Here is a 19,944-nt window from a genome sequence, read left to right on the forward strand (position 1 = left end):
GCTATATATCCTAGTGCCTACTCTGAAGGCACATAACAAGTGTTGGTGCACGTTTTCTGAATCTGTGAATTGGGGGGAAATTGAGTTTTCTTCGTGGAAAATGAATTGGAGAATTTAACACTCTGGATAGGAATTTAGGATTTGCTAATGTGGTCAGCATGCTCAGGTCAGTGTGGGCATGACTTGATAGTCAGATTTGATACTATTGCTCTCATACAAACCTATTCCATATGAGCCCACAGAGAGACCAGTTTGTGATGCTAGAAGTCAGTTGAAGAATTTGAGGCAGCTCTGTGTAGTCTGAGACCTGCCTGACGGGACTCCCCAGCTCTCTCCTGCACTCTCGCGGCCAGGACGGCCAGGCCATGGCAGGGAAGAAGACCATTGTGTCTGTCGTGTCTTTGTTTCTTCTTCTTTTTTTTTTTTTAATCTACGTATGGCGGCGGAATGCATTACAATTCATACTGCACACACTGGGCCCAGTTGTTCGTATCTCTGCCGTGCACACAGTGTGTTCACACCAGTTCCTGTCTTCATACTGTACTTTGGATAATGATGTCCATCTCATTCCACCATCACTGCTAACCCCTACCCCCTTCGTCTGTTTCTTTTTCTAACTTTGATGAGAATATCCTGAAAGGACACTCAGGGAAAGCTAGGGAGATGGTTTCAGTTTGGGCCTTTTTTTCATGGTGAAATAATTGGTCGTTTCAGTTTCGCATTCTGAATGTTCAGATTTTTTAATTTATTTAACCCTCTAAGAGAAGTAAATAGGAAGAAATGTTTAGGCAATCACTTAGAAGTAGCCAACCTTACACTGCCGTCTTCTTTTTTTAAAATATTTTTTAGTTGTAGTTGGACACAACACCTTTATTTTATTTATTTATTTTTATGTGGTGCCGAGGATCGAACCCAGCGCCTCACATGTGCTAGGCGAGCGCTCTACCGCTGAGCCACGACCTCAGCCCCTCAGTATGATTTCTTGCTGTGGAGATCACAAAAAACTATAAGACCCAGGCCTTACTAATTTGTAAAAAAGGTCTATAAAAGTACTCCTTGTGCAATGCTTGAGCCTCAGAAGGTTGGGAAAGAGTAAGGCTAAGAAAGTGTGTAAGGCCAGAGGGGATCTGTGTGAACAGTTCGAAACAGTGGCATGGTCTGCTACTCAGTCATGTGACTTCCTGGGAATTAACTGGTAACTAGGCATAATAACCCTGACTTCTTCACTTCATAGAAATGCTGGCATTGAATAGATAAAACTAGAAAGTACTTTAAACCACAAAGATAGTTAATAAAAAGACACCATGTTAATGGGAATAAAAGTAGAAGGGGCATTGTTTTTCAGTTTTTAGTATGTAATAATTTGTATTAATCCCTTGGGTTTTTTATGTTTTTGAGTGATATTATGTACACAGTCAACAAACATTTGTTATATACTCCTGTGTGCTAGATAATAAGGAAAACAAAGATCAATTAGACATCTTTCCTGTAAAACGATACAAAATCAAGAGATATGTGGAAAGTAGAATCAACAGAATTTAGATGAGAATTTATTCCTTCATTAATACCCCACAAGTATTAGTGAGCACCTACTGATGTTATTTGCTGGAGAGAACCGTGAACAAAACACATTTGGATTCTGCCCTGCTGAAACAGTCTTTTGACTGGGACTAGATATGTAAATAAGTAAATAATTGCCAGTTGTGGTCATTGTCACCAAGGCACAAACAGAGTACTGTGATAGAGAATGACGCAGATAAAAAAATGTCAAATTCAGTGCAGGTGATTAGAATCAACCTTTATTGAGACTTTGGACTGATAATTAAGCTAGGATTCAAAGGACAGACCAAAGGAAGGTCCAACAAGATGTAAGAATTATCTTACAAAGCCTTAAAATGGAAAAGAAGAAGTAGGAGATGGAGTGGGGACTAGCCGTCCCAGAAACAGGAAGTAAAAGCAAATGAAAACCATTTTTTCCTGGGGTGCCAGACTTCCTGAGTGTTCTTTAGCTTTGCTTTCCCTCGGTTATCCCAAATACATCATCTGGCCGCACTTGTTTTTGTTAATTGGTTCTTTTTAGTTATACATGACATTAGAATATATTTTGATATGATTATATAAGCATGGAATATACCTTATTCTAATTAGGACCCCAGTCTGGCAGCACTTATTTTAACTGCTGAGTTGAGTTTCAACATTTTCATGTAATAGGAAAGAGTTAATAATTAGAATACAGCTGGTAATCTAAAACTCACATTTGCCTTTGAATTACTCATCCATCTTTACATTCAGCCCATTTGTTAGATGCACTATGTGCATTGGGCACAGAAAGGAATAAGACATAGCTAAAAAGTACGACCTTAAGGGGAAATACATATATCAAAAGTAACTACACAGAGTGCCACTTACCTACCATCTATACTTTTCCAGAAGATTTTCTTTCCTTTTTTTTTTAATTAAACCAGAGCTTTTGCTAGAATGACTTTTGTCTTTGCTCTGTTAGAGTTCACACTATCTAGTATAAACAGTCAGTACTGTTATTTACGATTGTTATTATCGTACTGTTATCACCCAATAAAAGAGATGACTAGAGCATACAGGATAATAAGGAAGTCAGTTGGCTTCTGTGTTTATTAGAAGTTGGCGTGTGTAGTCATGTGGAATGGTCCCATTGTGTCTGTGTTACCTGGTGTCAATGTCCTGTGGTGTTTTCAGGGATCCTGTCCATAGAGCAGCTCATCAGCCGGGTGGGTGTGATTGGAGTGACCCTCATGGCTCTGCTCTCTGGCTTTGGTGCTGTCAGCTGCCCATACACGTACATGTCCTACTTCCTCAGGTAACGTGCAGTTTCTCTTTTCTTTTTTTTTTCCTAGTCATTTAAAGACATATGTCATGCCACCATCTTTAATACTTAAATCATATTAGATCTATTACTCTGCCTTTTTAATCTTCTCTTCTTGTGTCCCTGTAGTTGTTAACCTGAAATCTTTTCAAATAAGTCTTATCAATTTCATTGATTGTGTTATTTGTCCTTTTATTTATTTATTTCAGTACCAGGGATTGAACCTAGCGGCACTAGACCAAGAACCACATCCCCAGCCCTTTTTAAAATTTGGAGACAGGGTCTTGCTAAATTGCTGAGGCTCACTGTGAACTTGCAATCCTCCTGCCTCAGCCTTTCAAATTGCTGGGATTATAGGTATGGGCCACCATGCCTGGCACATTCACTTATTTTTTAAATGGCAAATTTCATCCCCCACTCACATTTTTTAAAAGAACATTTCTGGTGGTCAGCAGTGTGATTTAATCCCAACTTCAGAAACCAGTTCCTCTAAGAAGTAGAACAGTAGGGTACAATCCCAGGTTAAAAGTGAGTTTAGTCGTATATCCTAGATCACTGGATTACAGCTAACAAGGACTTAAGAAGCTAGATGCCTTCTACTACCCTGAGCCCCCAGAAGAATGACAAGAAATGACAGGGAAAGCATTTTAGATTATAGTCATTTTAATATTTTGCAGAAAAAAGCAAGTCCTTGAATTACTGGTAACAATTAGGGGGTTTTTTGGTTTCTCCATTGGCTTGTATTATGCACAGGGTAGGACCCCAAAACAATGCTGACAGTTGGTGTTTATTGTAGGAATGTGACTGACACAGATATTCTAGCACTAGAACGGCGACTGCTCCAAACCATGGATATGATCATAAGCAAAAAGAAAAGGTAAGATCACATTAAAATGTACTCTGTGGTCTGGGACTGTAGCTCAAGGGCAGAGCACTCTGGGACCACTCCCCAGTACAAAAAAAAAAAAAGGATCAAAAGTCTGAGAAGGGCTGGGGTTGTGGCTTAGTGGTAGAGCAGTTGCCCAGCATGTGTAAGGCATTGGCTTCGATCCTCAGCACCACATAGGAAGGTAAATAAGTAAAACAAAAGTATTGTGTCCATCTACAACTAAAAGAAACAATTTTTTTAAATGTACTCTATAAAGTAGGGTATTATCAGATATTCATGTCCACTCATCTATGAAAGAAAATTCTCAAATTCAACCAAATTCCCTGAATTTAGATATTTCTCTATCTAGATTGTTAAAGTAACTTTTCTATTTGAAGAATGGATGTTTTAAAAGTCTTTTATCCTACATTTTAAACCTTTTCGTGTTTGACTTAGATCTTTTCAACTTCCTTTTCTATAACAACTTAAAATCCCTCAAGTCTTTTCATTGTCATTGTTGTTTTTATGATCAAATAAAATGCTTTTAGAATATACGTTTTCCAAGTGGCATTTCATAGGAATCTGTTCTACAGGACAAAAGAACAGACTCTGAAATCAGACTGGACCCTTGAGCTAGTTTATGTCTTTGTGCTTTGGTTTTCTTGTTTGTCAAGAACAGAGTTGATATGTTAAGACTTGTAGAGACCTTAGATCAGTGAGCTAAACCTAGTTAAGTTGCTACACAACTTATTAGTCTCTGTAGAGTAATCATATAGTGAAAATTAAATACTTTGCCTTCATTTATTCATTCATATATTCATTTAATAATTTTAGAAAACTTAGTCTGTGCCAGACACTGTACTAAATTCTGGAGAGACCTTTCGAGTAAAACTAAAAAAAGGAGCTGGAAGTTTAAAAACTAAACAGAAATGTTAGTTGCTGCAGCTATGATAGATTTCTCAGTTTGACTCTTGATAAGTTAGTTGTCTGCTAGTACAAAAACCAACAGTCCTCAGGAAAAAAAAAAAAAAAAAAGATTTCCAAAGTCACTGCAATGTATCTACAATATCGAGTCTTCCACCAAAACTTACTAGTCACTACAAAGAAACAGAGCATACATATCACCCATATTCAGGATTAAAACCAATCAATAAAAACTAACTCCAAATGGGCCCAGATAATAAATATATAGCAAACAAAGACTTGAAGGCAGCTGCTGTAAATACATTCAGAGACATAAAGATAAGCATGATGTTAGTGAAAAGACAGAGAATCCCAATGGAGAAATGCAAACTTTGAAAAAGAACAAATGGAAACTAAAAATGGTAACAACTGAAATAAAAATTTCACTACCTAGGCTTAATAACAGAGTTGATGTGGCAGAACAACCTCAGTGAGCTTAAAGATAGGTCAGTAGAGATCATTCACTCTGAAGAATAGAGAGGTCAGATGTTAGAGTCTGTAAACAAGTCGGGGTGGCGCCTGGCATTTTGCAGAGGGAGTGGTTTGTGAAGTAACACCAGCCAGCCATTAAGTGTGGAGATTCCTTATTGGTTGACTGCTATATCTAGTTTATGTTAATTAAGATAAGCTGTGTGGAATGTATATATACCCCTCCAGTCCTACAATAAACAGTTCCCACTCCTGCTGTATTAATGTACACAAGTTCCTCCTCACACCCCCCCCAACCCCACCCCCACCCCCGGTTATTTTGCTGCAGCCAGACTGCAGCAGTCAGAGACTGAAGGCAGTCCAGCATACCTGTGGAAGGGGTGGGGAGAGTGCTTCACGAAATAATGACCAGTCCCTTCCCAAATGTGGTGGAAAACATTCACAGATCCAAGAAGCAATCTGTAAACATACAAGGACCTGAGGACGGACGGACAGACAGACTGCTCAGAGCCAAAGAGAAAGTCTTTTTTTTTTTTTTTTTTTTTTTTTTTTTTGGCACCAGGGATTGAACTCAGGGGCACTTGGCCACTGAGCCACATCCCCAGCCCTATTTTGTATTTTATTTAGAGACAGGGTCTCACTGGGTGGCTTAGTGCCTCACTAAGTTGCTGAGGCTGGCTTTGAACTCGAGATCCTCCTGCCTTAGCCTCCCGTGCTGCTGGGATTACAGGCGTGCACCACCATGCCCAGCAAAGAGAAAATGTTGAGAGCAGCAAGAGAATAATGGTGTCATGGGGAAACAATGAGAGAGGTAATGACTGTTCAACGGTGTTACCGAGTACAAAATAAACACAAAAATCAACTGTATTTCTACATATTAGCAGTGAACATCTGGATACCCAAATTAAAATACTTTACTATTTATAATTGCTCAAAAAATGAATTACTTAGGAATAAGTCTAACAAAACATACAGGACTTTTTTTTTTTTCAGCACAGCATTATAATTAACATAGCAGTTGGGTTTCTTTGGACATGTAAGAAATTTGACTTCAATCCCCATTCCCCCCTTTTTCCTCCTCTCTTCCCTGCCCCGTTCCTTCTCTTTTGTATAGGATTTATATGCTGAAAATTATAAAACTCTGAAAGAAATCAAAGATCTAAATAAATGGAGGGACATATCATGCTTATGGATTAAAAGACTTAACATAGTAAATGTTAATTCTTCCTAAATTAATATACAACTTTAGTGTAATTCGTTTCAGAATCCCAGCAAGATTTTTTGTGGAAATATATAAAAACATTCTAAAATTTGTGTACAGAAAATAAAATGAATAGATAAGTATATAACTGCAGTCGTTGGGAGTTTGTGGTACTAGCAGACAGGAAGTGAACGAGAATGGAGAACCTGAAACAGGCTGACACAGGTGTCCCAGCTAGTGCCTGACAGACAAGCAGCATGCAGCAGAGGGGTCAGCCTTACTACTACAGCAGCAAGACACGCTTAGTCAGAAAAGAAGCAAACCTACATTGCATACTTTATGTAAAAATTAACTTAAAACATCTTAAAGTAAAATGTAAAACTTTTAGGGAAAAATCTTTGGGATGTGAGACTGGGGAAAGATTCTTAAACTTAATGTTAAGAGTGCAGTCCATGAAAGGAAAAATGGATAAATGAGATTCCATCAAAGTTAAAAAACTTTTTTGCTTTGAGAAAGAGCTTGTGTGGATGCCGAAAGGCCAAGCTATAGAAAGAAAAAATATTTGTAAACCACATATCTGAAAAGACCAGTATAGAGAATTTTAAAAAGTTTAACATTAACTTTTTTTTCATTTATTATTTTTTAGTTGAAATTGGACATGATATCTTTATTTATTTATATTTATGTGGTGCTGAGGATCGAACCCAGGGCCTCGGGTCTCGGGCCTCGCCTGTGCTAGGCGGGCAATCTGCCGCTGAGCCACAACCCCAGCCCCACATTAACATTTTTAACAAGCGGTACAATCCAGCTTCAGTGATGTGAGCTGCTAAGTGACCGGGATCAGCACAGTCCCCTGGTAGAGCAGCTGGACAATCAGCTCCAGCTCTCCAGTTAGAAAGCTGGAGATGTCACGGCCCCTGCTGAGTCCCTGTGCACTGTCGAGGTGGGCAGCCACTGCCAGGCCCTGCGTTAGGCAGAGTGCCCCAGCATTTATGTCATATGAAGGGACAAGTCTCTACTGTTGCTCCAAAGGCCAAGCTCCCCAGCCCGGTTGCCGAAGAGGGTGGGCTCTTGGTCCCAGGCTCTCCGACTAGTACATCCTCTTCCCAAGCTCTTCAGCCTATGTCCTTGGTTACTAGGAGAATGGATTGTTAATGATTTTTCTTGTGGCTTTTTGACCTAACAGAATTCATGTAGGACACCAAATTCCGAGTGTGTGCAAGAGCAGAATCCATATGTGCCCCACATGCCCATAGGCACCAGTCTATGTGACCAATAAATTGTGCATTTTTCACTCTTAAAAAAAAATAAAAAATAAAAATGCAGTCCATTTAGGAAGTGGGCACAAATCATGACCTGACATATTACTATAAAGGACATGCAGATGGCATGTGAGGGCGTGGGAAGATGCTGGACACTTTCACCATCAAGGGTACGAAATTAGAACCACAGTGAAGGACCACTACGTACTTTTCAGAATGACTAAAATAAAAACTAGTGAAAACACCAAGTGTATTAAGAATGCAGAAGAACTGGATCACACACACGTTGCTGGTGGAAATGTAGAACAGCACAGGAACAGCTCAGCTGTCTTGTGAGAACTAAGCATACAAATGCCAGACCTCAGTGATTGCACTTCTGGGCACTTATTCAGGGAAAGAAAAATTTATATTCACAAAAACTGGTATAGGAATGTTATAGCAGCTTTAGTCACAGTAGTCAGACACTAGAAATAACTCAGGTGTTCTTTAATGACTAAATGGTTAAACGCTGTGGTGCATACATAGTGTGGATAATTTCCAAAGGATACATAATGTGTAATTATAATTGTGTACACTTGTTTTGGTACCAGGGATTGAACTCGGGGGCACTTGGCCACTGAGCCCCATCCCCAGCCCTATTTTGTATTTTATTTAGAGGCAGGGTCTCACTGAGTTGCTCAGCACCTCGCTGTTGCTGAGGCTGGCTTTGAATTCGTGATCCTCCTGCCTCAGCTTCCTGAGCCACTGGGATCACAGGTGGCGCCACTGTGTCTGGCTTGAATACACATGCTTGAAATGACAAAATTATAGAGATGGAGAAGAAATTAGTGGTTGTTAAGGATTAAGGAGGAGTTGACAGTAGGAGGCATGTGAACTTTCTAAGGCTACATGGCAGATCCTTGTAGTGATAAAAATATTCTTTATCATGACTATGTCAACATCAGAATCCTCTTTGCACAATATTTCCATTATTGTGAATACCTTCTTAAAACCATTATGAATCTACAATTATCTCCAAATTTAAAGTTCATTTTAAAAAGAAAAACAAAGTAGCTGCCTGTCTGTAATCCCAGCAGCTTGGGAGGCTAAGTCAGGAGGATCTCAAGTTTAAAGCCAGCCTCAGCAAAAGCAAGACGCTAGGCAAAACCCTCTCTCTAAATAAAATACAAAATAGGGCTGGGGGTGTGGCTCAGTGGTTGAATGCCCCCGAGTTCAATCTTCAGTACCAAAAAAGCAAAGTAATGGCTGACATCCTACCAGAAACCATGTGTTCTAAGTCCTCTTTTCACCACTGTGAGCAAAAGACCTGAAAAGGACAATTTTAGAGAAGGGAAGGTTTGAGGCTCTCAGTCTCATCCATCTCAGTCCATACCTGGTCAGCTCTGCTGCTCTGGGCCCACGGTAAGCCAGGAGAGCGTGATGGAAGAAAGCAGCTCAAGACAGGGAAGCAGGAAGAGCCTTCTCCCCTCACCCAGGATGAACTATGCACGCCCACTGCCCACCTCCTCAGCCACCCCCGCCTGTTACACTCAGCACCCAGCTGATCCCTGCTGGGCATGATGAAGTGAAGACTCTCGGAGCCCAGGCTTCATCTCTAACTGTCTTGCGTGGTCTCACTCGTGAGCTTCTGGGGGACACCTAATGTTTGAGCCATGAACATTGAAATCAGAGTAGAGTAGGATGACATATTTAAGCCATAGTAGACATTTTTTCAGCCTCACCCCTTTCATGATGCCACAAAACCTCAGCCAAGTGCACATGATTTTTTAATATATATTTTTTATATAATGGATTTTAAAATGGTATTCAGCTAATAACAGTTAATTTGTTGGGAACTACCCTTATTTTTTAAAAAAGGCAATCATGAACACAGTGGTGATAGTGGTGATGGTAAAGAAGGAAGCATTACTTCTGTAGTACCTTGTATTGTTCTGTTAATTCCTTTTTACCACATCTCAGAAAGTCTGATCTTAACTTTTCTTCCTGAATATGGGAATATTTTTCGTCTGTAGCTTATTTGATAGGTGCAAAGTTGGATTATAATTAGATGGTAAAGTTAAAAGTAAAAGTGAATGTTTTAAAACAAGACTGTTCTTGTGTGTGTGCGACCAGTTTTCACTTGTAGTGATTACACTTCTCTGCCTGTTGTAAGACCATAGGGCAGTGTCAGTCCCTGCAAGTGTTCAGCCAGTTCCACGTCACGTCCAATCATCAGTGTGCAGACAGCGGAAACCAGCCTCTGTGCTCCTCTCTTCGGATTCCTCTCCTTTAGTCCTGCTTATGAAGCTGAAGTGAACCTTTAAGTGATGGAGTAGAACCTTTGCTTCATATACCTGTTCCAGCTTTCCCCGTTTTTTACTTTTTCAGTAAAAATTACAGATCTTGCCAAATCAGAAGTTCCCTAGGTCTGAGCCTCCTCGTGGTTGTTAATGACATCTTTCCCCAGATGCTGAGCTTATAATGGATGTATGCAAAAGGTGGGCAGAAAGAGCTAAATGGCACTGGGCTTCATTCTTAGTATCAGAGGCAAGGGTTGTTTTGAGAAGGGAACAGTTAAGTCACATGATGACACACCAAACGTTCTTGCTTGTTATATCAATCACTTTAGCTAATGACTTAAAGACTCTACCAGGTAAAAAGACGAATTGGTATTTGACCCTAGCCATAAACACCAGTTCTGCTTCATCATCCTGACCATTTTTCTCTCTTATCACCCAAAAAAATATCCACCTTGGATTAAACTTTTCTGTGGCTCTGCTGCTCTGTTTTTACTAGCTCATCCTATTCAGTTTAGGACTGTAGGGCTTGGCCCCTTTTAGCCTTCAAATAATCATCCATGTCTAGTTTTATTTTTAATCTAAAAACGACCTTGTTCTTCATGATGAGCTGGATGTGTCAGCAGCTACTACGTACCAGTTAGGCCACCACCATGGGGACAAGAGGAAAGAAGGAAAGAATGGTAGGTGTTCTGTTGATTTATTCTGTAGTGAGACAGATTATACTAAGGGAAGGGGGAAAATTGGCGTTAGCGTTAAGAGGCCAAGATTATGTATTTTTTATTTGATTTTTGTTATTGTTGTTCCTTTGTGCCTGCTTTTCATTGAGTTTCTCCTCTGTACCTGCTTCTTTATCTAGATGTGTTAGCGATTTTTTCCTTAAATATTAACTGCAGTAATTATTAATATATGAACAGCACTTTGTAGTTGACAGTATGAATTCTTATATATTATTTCAGTGATCTTTACAACCATCCATAGCTGAAGAACTGAAAATTGTAGGTCTCACAGCTTCTAAGTAGCAAATACAGCCTTCAGATAATATATTGCCCTGGGTTCTGTTCCAATGTGGCTTGCTGAGGCCACGTTGCTTCTGGGAGTGTATTAAGAAGTGGAAAAGTGGGACTCCAGAATCAGTATCCTTTCCTGAACAGCTCAGCAAATGAGAGAGGGAGTGGTGAGACTGGAGAGTGAATGAGACTGGGCTTGGGAGTCTTTACTTCCTTACTAAGGCTTTATATTTTCTCTATTTCAGAATGGCAATAGCACGAAGAAGTATGTTCCAGAAGGGGGAGGTGCATAACAAACCATTCGGGTTCTGGGGAATGATAAAGAGTGTTGCTACTTCACCTCCAGGAAGCGAAAGTATCCTTTATCCCTCTACTTGATTCTTTCTACACTCTGGACCAAGGGCAGAAGAAAAAAAACAGTATTGGGATAGTTCTTTGCAAGGTACCTGAATGCACAGGAGTCCAAACTGGCTTAGGAAATACAGTATGTGTAGAGTCATCTTTCCAACACCCATGTAAGATCATAAAATCATTATCTTTGAGCTGAAAGAGTCCTAAAAAGTCAGTCTTTCCATGTTACAAATGAGAAAATAGACCCAGAGAGGTTAAGTCACAGTGTTTGTGGCAAAATTAGGAACAGAACCGCGGTCTCCTCTTCATAGTTCTTTCCACGACATTTCACTCCCCAACTCTGAAACCCACCTCAGACATTACGGCTCTCTTCTTCAGTAATTCAGGTGATTAAGTTAATAGATTCGTCTAGCCCAGCTGGTTACGGTGTTGAACTAATTCCCAAATTCAGTAACCAAATCCCTCCGTGACCCCCAGGCCATGTAGCCGTGGGGGCCTGAGTCTGAAATCACAACTTCCTGTTTCCTTCCTTGGCCTAGGGAAGAACAAATTCCCTTTGCCTTCAACTGGAGAAGAATGAAGTATGTTGCTATAAATTATGATATAACCTGGTGTCAGGTGCAGATAATATCAAGGAAGAATAAAAAGAAATGCAAGATGCTTATGGCTGAGAAAGAAAAAGAATTATTTTAATCAGGAAACATTCATGTCTTCTTTTTTCAAGAAGAGTGCTAAGTGATACGCTGATGAGTAGGATATAATCTCCCTCCTAGTCATGGTGGGACACATCACTAGTAACCTGTTGTTCGGTGGCCTGGGCCTTGCCCATAGCGGCCACCACTGAGGATGGACCTGAAGGGCCGTTGTGGATGTCAGTGATAGTGGGGAAAGTCGCCAGGGAGGGAGATCTGGTTAAGTGGAGGTTTGTATGCTAAAGGTACTGTCTTTACTGTTTTCATTACTCAAAACTCTAAAAGCCAAAAGTATAGGTTTAAGCTATTCCAGTGATAAGTCCCAGGGTGATCTAACCTCTCGGAGCTTGTGACCTCAGTGAGGAAAGTATTGACACTGTCCACTGAGTTCTTGGAAAATAGCTCAGCTTGGTGGGAAGAAGAGGCCACGGGGTGAGGGGCCACGGAGTGAGGGGCCATGGGGTGAGGCCACAGAGTAAGAGGCCATTGTGAGGGGCCACGGAGTGAGGGGCCATTGGGGGGGGGGCCATGGAGTGAGGGGCCATGGAGTAGGGCCACAGAGTGAGGGGCCACGGAGTGAGGCCACAGAGTAAGAGGCCATTGTGAGGGGCCACGGAGTGAGGCCATGGAGTGAGGGGCCACCGAGTGAGAGGCCATGGAGTGAGGCCACGGGGTGAGGCAGGCCTCACTTTGCATCCACGGCTGTTAGTGCGGTGGCTTGAGCAAGCCAGGGACCTCCGAGTTTCACTTTCCTTATCTGCAGAATGGATAACACAGGATTGTTGGGAAATAAAAGATAATATCTGAAAGAACTAAACCCCAGCCTCGGTTTTTGTTCCCTTCCCAAACATCATTGGGATGTATTGTATTTATTGAGATCATGCTTATTATAGATGCTATTATTATGCAGGCCTTTGAGCCTTCAAAGATTATATTTGACGTAATTTAATAGACTAAAAAAGAAAAACAGACAAATCATCTGCTAAGACACTTGGGCTGGGAGAGACTGAGCAGCAGTCCTTGGTGATTTTCAAGGTGGAGAAGCTTTACACACCTCTGCCGGAGGCTGGAAAAATGCTGTGAAGTACAGGAAACTCAAAATACAGATGATTCCTGGCTTTAGAAAAAATCAGAAGCAAATGCTTTCTTCATTGCTATTTTTTGAAATTTCTCTGTGATTTAAACCTTGATGCCCATTTGTGCCAGATCTTACTCTTGTTCAACAGGAAGTGGATGCTTTGGAAGAACTAAGCAGGCAGCTTTTTCTGGAAACAGCTGATCTATATGCTACCAAGGTACAGAGCAAGGAGACTGCAGGGTGGTTTTTACCAATATGATGGTAAAACTGACTTGGAAAGACTAAAGAGCAGGCTGCACTTGTAGCTCAAGGAGGAGCACTCGCCTAGCACGTGTGAGGCCCTGGGTTTGATCCTCAGCACCACATAGAAATAAATATATAAAATAAAAGTATTGTGTCCACCCATACCTAAACATTAAAAACACAGACTAAATAACTTTATAGTATTCTCTATGACGAAGCAATGCAAGGAGCCCCAGCCTCATTATAAGATCGGAGCATTAGGGTGAGTGGTGACTTGACGAGGTCTTTCCTGTCACTGCACAAGTCCTTAATGGAGCACTTTCAATAATAGAACATGGAGGGGCAGTCAGAGGAGGCTTTTCAACATCTAGGGAGATGGCGTGTACCACTTCCTACTGAGCCAGGATCAAGATGGCAGCTCCTCTGTTTCTTTTTTCTTTTTTTTTTTTTTTTATTTATTTTTTAGTTGTAGATTAACACAATACTTTTATTTTGTTGTGTTTGTTTTTATGTGGTGCTGAGGATCAAGCCCAGTGCCTCACACATGAGAGACGAGCTCTGTGCCACTGAGCCCCAGCGCCAGCCCACTCCTCTATTTCTTTTTATTCCCTGATAAGTTAGTTATAAGAACAGTAGACGCCAGGCACAGTGGTGCATGCCTGTAATCCCAGCAGGTCAGGAGGCTGAGGCAGGACGATCACAAGTTCAGAACCAGGCTCAGTAAAAGCAAGGCACTAAGCAACTCAGTGAGACCCTGTCTCTAATAAAAGTGCAAAATAAGGCTGGGATGGGGCTCAGTGGTCAAGTGCCCCTGAGTTCAATCCCTGGTACCAAAAAAAAGGAAACAGTAGATACCTATCTGCTGGGTCTGTCCCTGTTTTAACAGACCCAGATCAAAAGGCCCTAACTGCAAGGGGTGACTTCCCTGTGTATACCCAAAACGCAGTATGATCCAAACGTGCAGAATCTATTAAGGTTTCAAACTGTTTTAATCCTTTTTGAGGGTGAGTGCACAGGGGTAGTCATGAAGGGTAGAGGTTAACTAACATAGGCTTTAGAGACAGACCTGACCCTACTCACCAAATTGACCAGGGCAAGTTATTTAACCTCTCTCAGACTCGATTTTCTCATCTGTAAAATGAAGATAATAGAAATGCTCTTCAGAAGATTAAAGTAGACAATGCATATGAGATATTTGTCCCAGTCTCTGGCTTAGAGTAAACATTCAATAAACGTTGGCCACTACTGCGACTGTCATTTTAATATTATTACCATGGGAGTTTGGGACTCAGCTTGAACAGTGATTCATGGAGGGGTTCTCTTGTTGAAAATACGTTTACATTTGCTGAGACTAACCATGTTTTGTGTTTGGTTTTCCTCAGGAGAGAATAGAATACTCCAAAACTTTCAAGGGAAAATATTTCAATTTTCTGGGTTACTTTTTCTCTATTTACTGTGTTTGGAAAATTTTCATGGTAAGTATATTGTTTTTAACTGTAAGAGTTGGGTAATTTTTCCCTGAAAATGGCAGAAAGAGAAGACAGATTTGATTGATACATTTGAGTTCAATTCCAAATTCTATTGACTTGACAGAGAGTGACCTTTCGTATCTCCAAGCCTCCCCTTTTCCCCCCTCTCCTATTTAGAGGACGTAGAAATGGAGGCTGCATTTTTCTTCTGTCAGAAATCATTAGTTAGGCTTATATTATGAGACACATGAGTTGATTTAAAAGTTTCTTATTTCACACTCTGCTTTTCATATTACCCATGAACACATGACTGTGTATAACCTCAACTCCTAGTTTCACCTCAGAATAGAAGCCACTTGGAACAGGTGTGGTGGTACACACTTGTAATCCCAGTGGCTAAGGAGGCTGAGGCAGGAGGATCAAGAGTTCAAAGCCAACCTCAGCAATAGTAAGGTGCTAAGCAACTCAGTGAGACCCTGTCTCTAAATAAAATACAAAATAGGGCTGGGGATGTGGCTCAGTGGTCGAGTGCCCCTGGGTTCAATCCCCGATACCAAAAAACAAAAAAGAAGCCACTTGGGGTTGGGGAGTTAGCTCAGTGGCAGAGCACTTTCCTAACACACACAAGGCCCTTAAAAAAAAAAAAAATGGAGACCACTTTTCCTTTTTAGTAATCTATACCTAAAAACTTAAGTTCAAAATAAATTCTAAAATATTTCTGTAGATGAATTCATCTTTTGGGCTTACCACTCTTATTCTTGTGTGATTCTCCCTGTTTTATTGTCTGTGCATTTTATGTACGTTTGTTTGTCTTTACTTCTGACTCATCTGTGGGTATTCATGGATTTCAATGTGACCGTAGAAAAGGCTGATTTGACTTTCTAGTTTGGTGACCTTCCTACTGGAGCTGTGTTTGCACAAAGAGGAGCTTTGTCAGCTTGTTAGTTAATTTTGACCAGTATGGATGAATGAGGGATTTTGAACTTCATGGATCTAATGTTACAATAAATTGAAGTCAGTAACACTCAGATAGATGATATTTAAAATCTTGATCCCTTCAATGAGAAACGATGCATAAAGTAGGATGTTCAGTTAACAAAGCCTCTAAAAGAATGTTTCTTGAGATGCAGCCTATAGGAGAGCATGTCATTAACAGTTTTTCCTAGAGTTGTATAATTGACCTACAATAACCTGAACCTGTTTAAAGTACACAGTTTGCTGAGTTCCTGACATTTGTACCTGTGCAGCAGCCATCACCACACTTCATCATGTTCAGCTTTCCACCTGCCCCTTCGTAATGCCTCTCTTCACACTCCCTGTTCCCAGTCAAGAACTGATCTGCTTTTTGTCGTCATATATTGGTTTATATTTTTTAGATTTTTATATAAATGTGATCCTATGTGTCTTTATTCTATCTTGCTTGTTTTACTCAGCATGATTATTGAAGTTTCGCGTGATAATGTAATTTATTTCTTTTTATTGCTGAGTAGTATTCCACAGTTTGTTTATCAATTCACCTAGTAGTGGATATTTGTTCCCAGTCAGGGATATTACAAATAAAGTCGGCTGTGAACTTGTGTCTAGACATGTGCTCACTTTTCTCTCAGATAAATAGGAGTAGAATGTCTGATTCATATGGCAAATGTGTGCCAAATTCTTCTCCAAAGATGGTACCAGTTTTGCTCCTACTTGCAGTATGTGGGAGTTTCCGTTGTTGTACACCCTCACCAATACTCCATCTGGTTGGCAGTTTCAGACATTCCAACAGATTTGGGGTCTTGATGCCTATTTTGATTTACATTTTTCCTAACCCCTAATGATGTAGAGCTTCTTTTCATGTGTTTATTTGCAAGCTATATCCTCTTTGGTGAAGTATCTTTTAGATGCTTTTGCCAATTTTTTAGTTAGATTGTTTATTTTATTTTTATTAGGTTTTTAGTTTTTTTATATATTCTGGAAATCTTTTATGAAATATGCACTTCCAAAAATTTACGAATATTTTTATCCTAATCAGAGATTTGACTTTTTATTCTCTTAGCAGTACCTACCCTACCTACCTACCTTTCTTTCTTTCTTTCTTTTCCTACTATAGATAGTGCTTCTTGGCATTGTATCTAAGAAATATTTGCCTAATCCAGAGTCACAAAGATATTTTTCATGCTTTTTTTAGAAATTTTAATATTTTTGCATTCTTGTCCATAACTCATCTTGAGTTAATTTTTGAAGTCGTATGGTATGAATCTACGTAAATTATTTTCATGTAGATTTCCAGTTATTCTAGCACTATTTGTTGAAAAGATTGTTTCTACATTCAGTCACCTATGCAGTTTTGTCAAAAAACTAATTGAGCTGTTTGTATGCTCCTGTTATTTTCTGTTGGTATAGTTGTCCTTTGTCTGGATCACTGCTTTATAATAAGCCTGAAGTCAGAGGGTGTAAGTTATCCAACTTTGTTCTTTTTTCAAATTTGTTTTGGCTATTCTGTGTCCTTTGCATTTGCAAATGAATTTTAGAATCAGTTTATTAGTTCTTACCAAAAAAATACCTTCTAAATCTGTATTGGGATCGTCAAATCTATAGATAGTTGAAGTGAGATCTTGACAGTATTGAGTCTTGCAGTCCATGCACCCAAAGCCCTTCGTGTACTCAGACCCGTGTAGTTGCTCTCAGCAGTGTTCAGTGGGTCTTGCACATCTTCTGTCAGGTTTCTCTGAGTATCTGACATTTCTGAAGCTATAGTAGGTGTGGTTGTTGTATCATTTCAGTTTGATTGTTACTAGTACATAGATATGACTCCATCTTACATATTGATCTTATATTCTGCAACCTTGGTAACATTCCGTGTTTTTTCTAGAACTTTTTTCATAGATTTCGTAGACTTTTCTGCGTAGACGATCAGCTCTTCTTCCTCTGTAATGTGATGGCTCCTATTTCCTTTCTCTCTCACTTACTCTCTTCGTTTCCTCCCATTGTCTTTACCTCCATCTTCGCTCCCCTGTCTCTTCCCCTTGCTCCTCCTCCTGCACCTCCTCAGCCTGACTGCACTGACCAGAACCTCCACCCTGAGTGGAGCAGAGGTCCCTCATCGTCGGGAAGAGTGTCCAGTCTCCCACCGTTAAACACGATGCATGCTGTTGGCTTTTATCAGCTTGAGGAGCTCCTTCTGTTCGTGATTTGTTTAGTGCTGTTAATCATGAAACAGTGTTGGATTTTGTCAGATGCCCCTTCTGCATCTGTTGAGATATCATATGATTCTTGTTTTGTATTGAATTAACCTTGCACTTCTAGAATGAGTCTGACTGGTCATGACGAATCTCCTTTTTGTATTTTGTGGGATTCAACTTGCTAAAATTTTGTTAGGAATTTTTGCATCTCTCTTTACGTGGGATATCAGACTGTAGTTTTCTTGTAATGTTTTTATTTGATTTTTAGTCAAAATAATACTGACCTTAGAGAAGTAGTTGAGAAGTAGTGCCTCCTCTTCTAATTAGATGAAAGTTTTATGGAATGTTGTTACTTCTTCCTTTAAGGTTCTTAGACCTGACATCTGGACCTAGAGCTCTCTTTGCAGGAAGATTCTCTTTAAAGACACAAGGCTTATTCAGTTATCCGTTTACGCCTAAGTGAGGTCTTGCAGTCTGTGTCTTTCAAGTAACTTGTCCATTACTACTGAAATCATATCTTATTGGCATAGTATTGCTCTTAATGTTCCCTTATTATCCTTTTGGTAGATATACAATCTATAGCAATGTAACCCCCCTAGGAATTGAACCCAGAGGCACTTAACCACTGAGCCATCCCCCGCCCTTTTTATTTTTTATTCTTTGAGACAGGGTCTCACTTCTTTGCTTAGGACCTCGCTAAATTGGTGAGACTGGCTTTAAACTTGCACTCTTCCTTCCTCAGCCTCCTAAACTGCTGGGGTTACAGACATGCGCCACCAGGCCTGTTGAGATGTCACCCTTTTATTCTTTTACTGCATAACAGTTTTATTGAGCTATAATCCATATACAATTTACCCATTTAATGTACAATTCAGTACACATCATCACCATCCATTTTTAACATCTTCATCAAATCTGAAAGGAACCTTATACTCATTGGTTTAAGTATTAGTATAGTGGAGCGAAAGATTAGCATACTCAGCATTTATAGCATTTTCACTCCTTTTGTGGCTTAATAGTGGTTGGTTGGTTGGTTGGTTTTTTCTGGTCAAATATGGAGTCACTCCTTGTATGGATAACACCACATTTCACCCACCCATTCATTAGTTGATAACATGTGAGTTGTTTCTGCTTTGGACCACCATCAGTAATGCTCTTGTGAACACTCATGGGTAAGTTGTGTGCTGTTCATATTCTCCCATTTCTCTCACGTACACATCTGTGAATAGAATTGCTGTGTCGTATACTAACTATCTGTTTAACCTTTTGAAGACCTGCACGCAATTTTACAAAATAGTGGCACCAGTTTACTTTCCTGACAGCAGTATATAAGTGTTCCAATTCTTCACATGGTCACCAACACTTGTTCCTCTCTGTTTCATTGTAGCCATCCTAGTGGGGGTGAAGTGGCCTCTCCTTGATGTTGGTAACTTGTGTCCTTCCTCCTTTGCCCTCCCCTTATCAGGCTAATAGAGGGTTATCAATACATTGAATTTTTCAGAGAATCGGCTTTGGGGTTTCTTGATTTTTCTGTATTATTTTTCTGCTTTCTGTTTCATTGATTTCTGTTCTGCTCTTTGTTATTTTCTTCTGATTTGGGGTCATCTTTCTCTAATTTCTTAAAGTCGAAGCTAAGATCATTGATTGGAGACCTTTTCTGATAAAGATGTTTCATTGCTATACATTTTTTATTATGTACCAGTTTAACAGCATCTCTCTAATGATGTATTCTTACTTTCATTCAGTTCATAATGCTTTCTAATTTCCCTTTGGTTTCTTCTCTCAGGTTATTTAGAAGTATGTTAGAGTGTCTTTCAAATGACATTCTCTAATTGATTTCTATTTCAATTTTATATGGTCTAAGAAAATTTTGTATGATTTATCAAGGCTTGTTTTATGACTCAGAATATAGTCAGCTGAGCTCAGCATGGTAAACATTCTGTGTGCGCTTGAGTAGAATGTGTGTTCTGCTCTTATTGGCTAGAATGGCCTACAAATGTCAGGTCAGGGTGATTGATAGTATTTTTCAAGTTTTTTGTATTCTCACTGATATTCTGTCTATTTTATCAATTATTAAGAGAACAATTCCAGTATTT

General features: G+C 39.8%; 1 protein-coding gene across 1 annotated transcript in view; it reads left to right on the forward strand.

Moving 5' to 3' along the window:
- The window catches only part of LOC308655774 (Golgi pH regulator), a 40,700-nt gene that overhangs the window by 15,970 nt on the left and 4,786 nt on the right, over nt 1-19,944 (forward strand). Inside the window, exons 6-10 of the mRNA XM_081306040.1 lie at nt 2,716-2,836; nt 3,639-3,719; nt 11,097-11,206; nt 13,101-13,189; nt 14,598-14,690. Of these exons, the coding sequence (XP_081162166.1) occupies nt 2,716-2,836; nt 3,639-3,719; nt 11,097-11,206; nt 13,101-13,189; nt 14,598-14,690 (494 nt within the window). The remainder of the gene's footprint in view (nt 1-2,715; nt 2,837-3,638; nt 3,720-11,096; nt 11,207-13,100; nt 13,190-14,597; nt 14,691-19,944) is intronic.

This window comes from Spermophilus citellus, assembly GCF_964194105.1.
Source record: "Spermophilus citellus genome assembly, chromosome: 9".
NCBI classification, from domain to species: domain Eukaryota; kingdom Metazoa; phylum Chordata; class Mammalia; order Rodentia; family Sciuridae; genus Spermophilus; species Spermophilus citellus.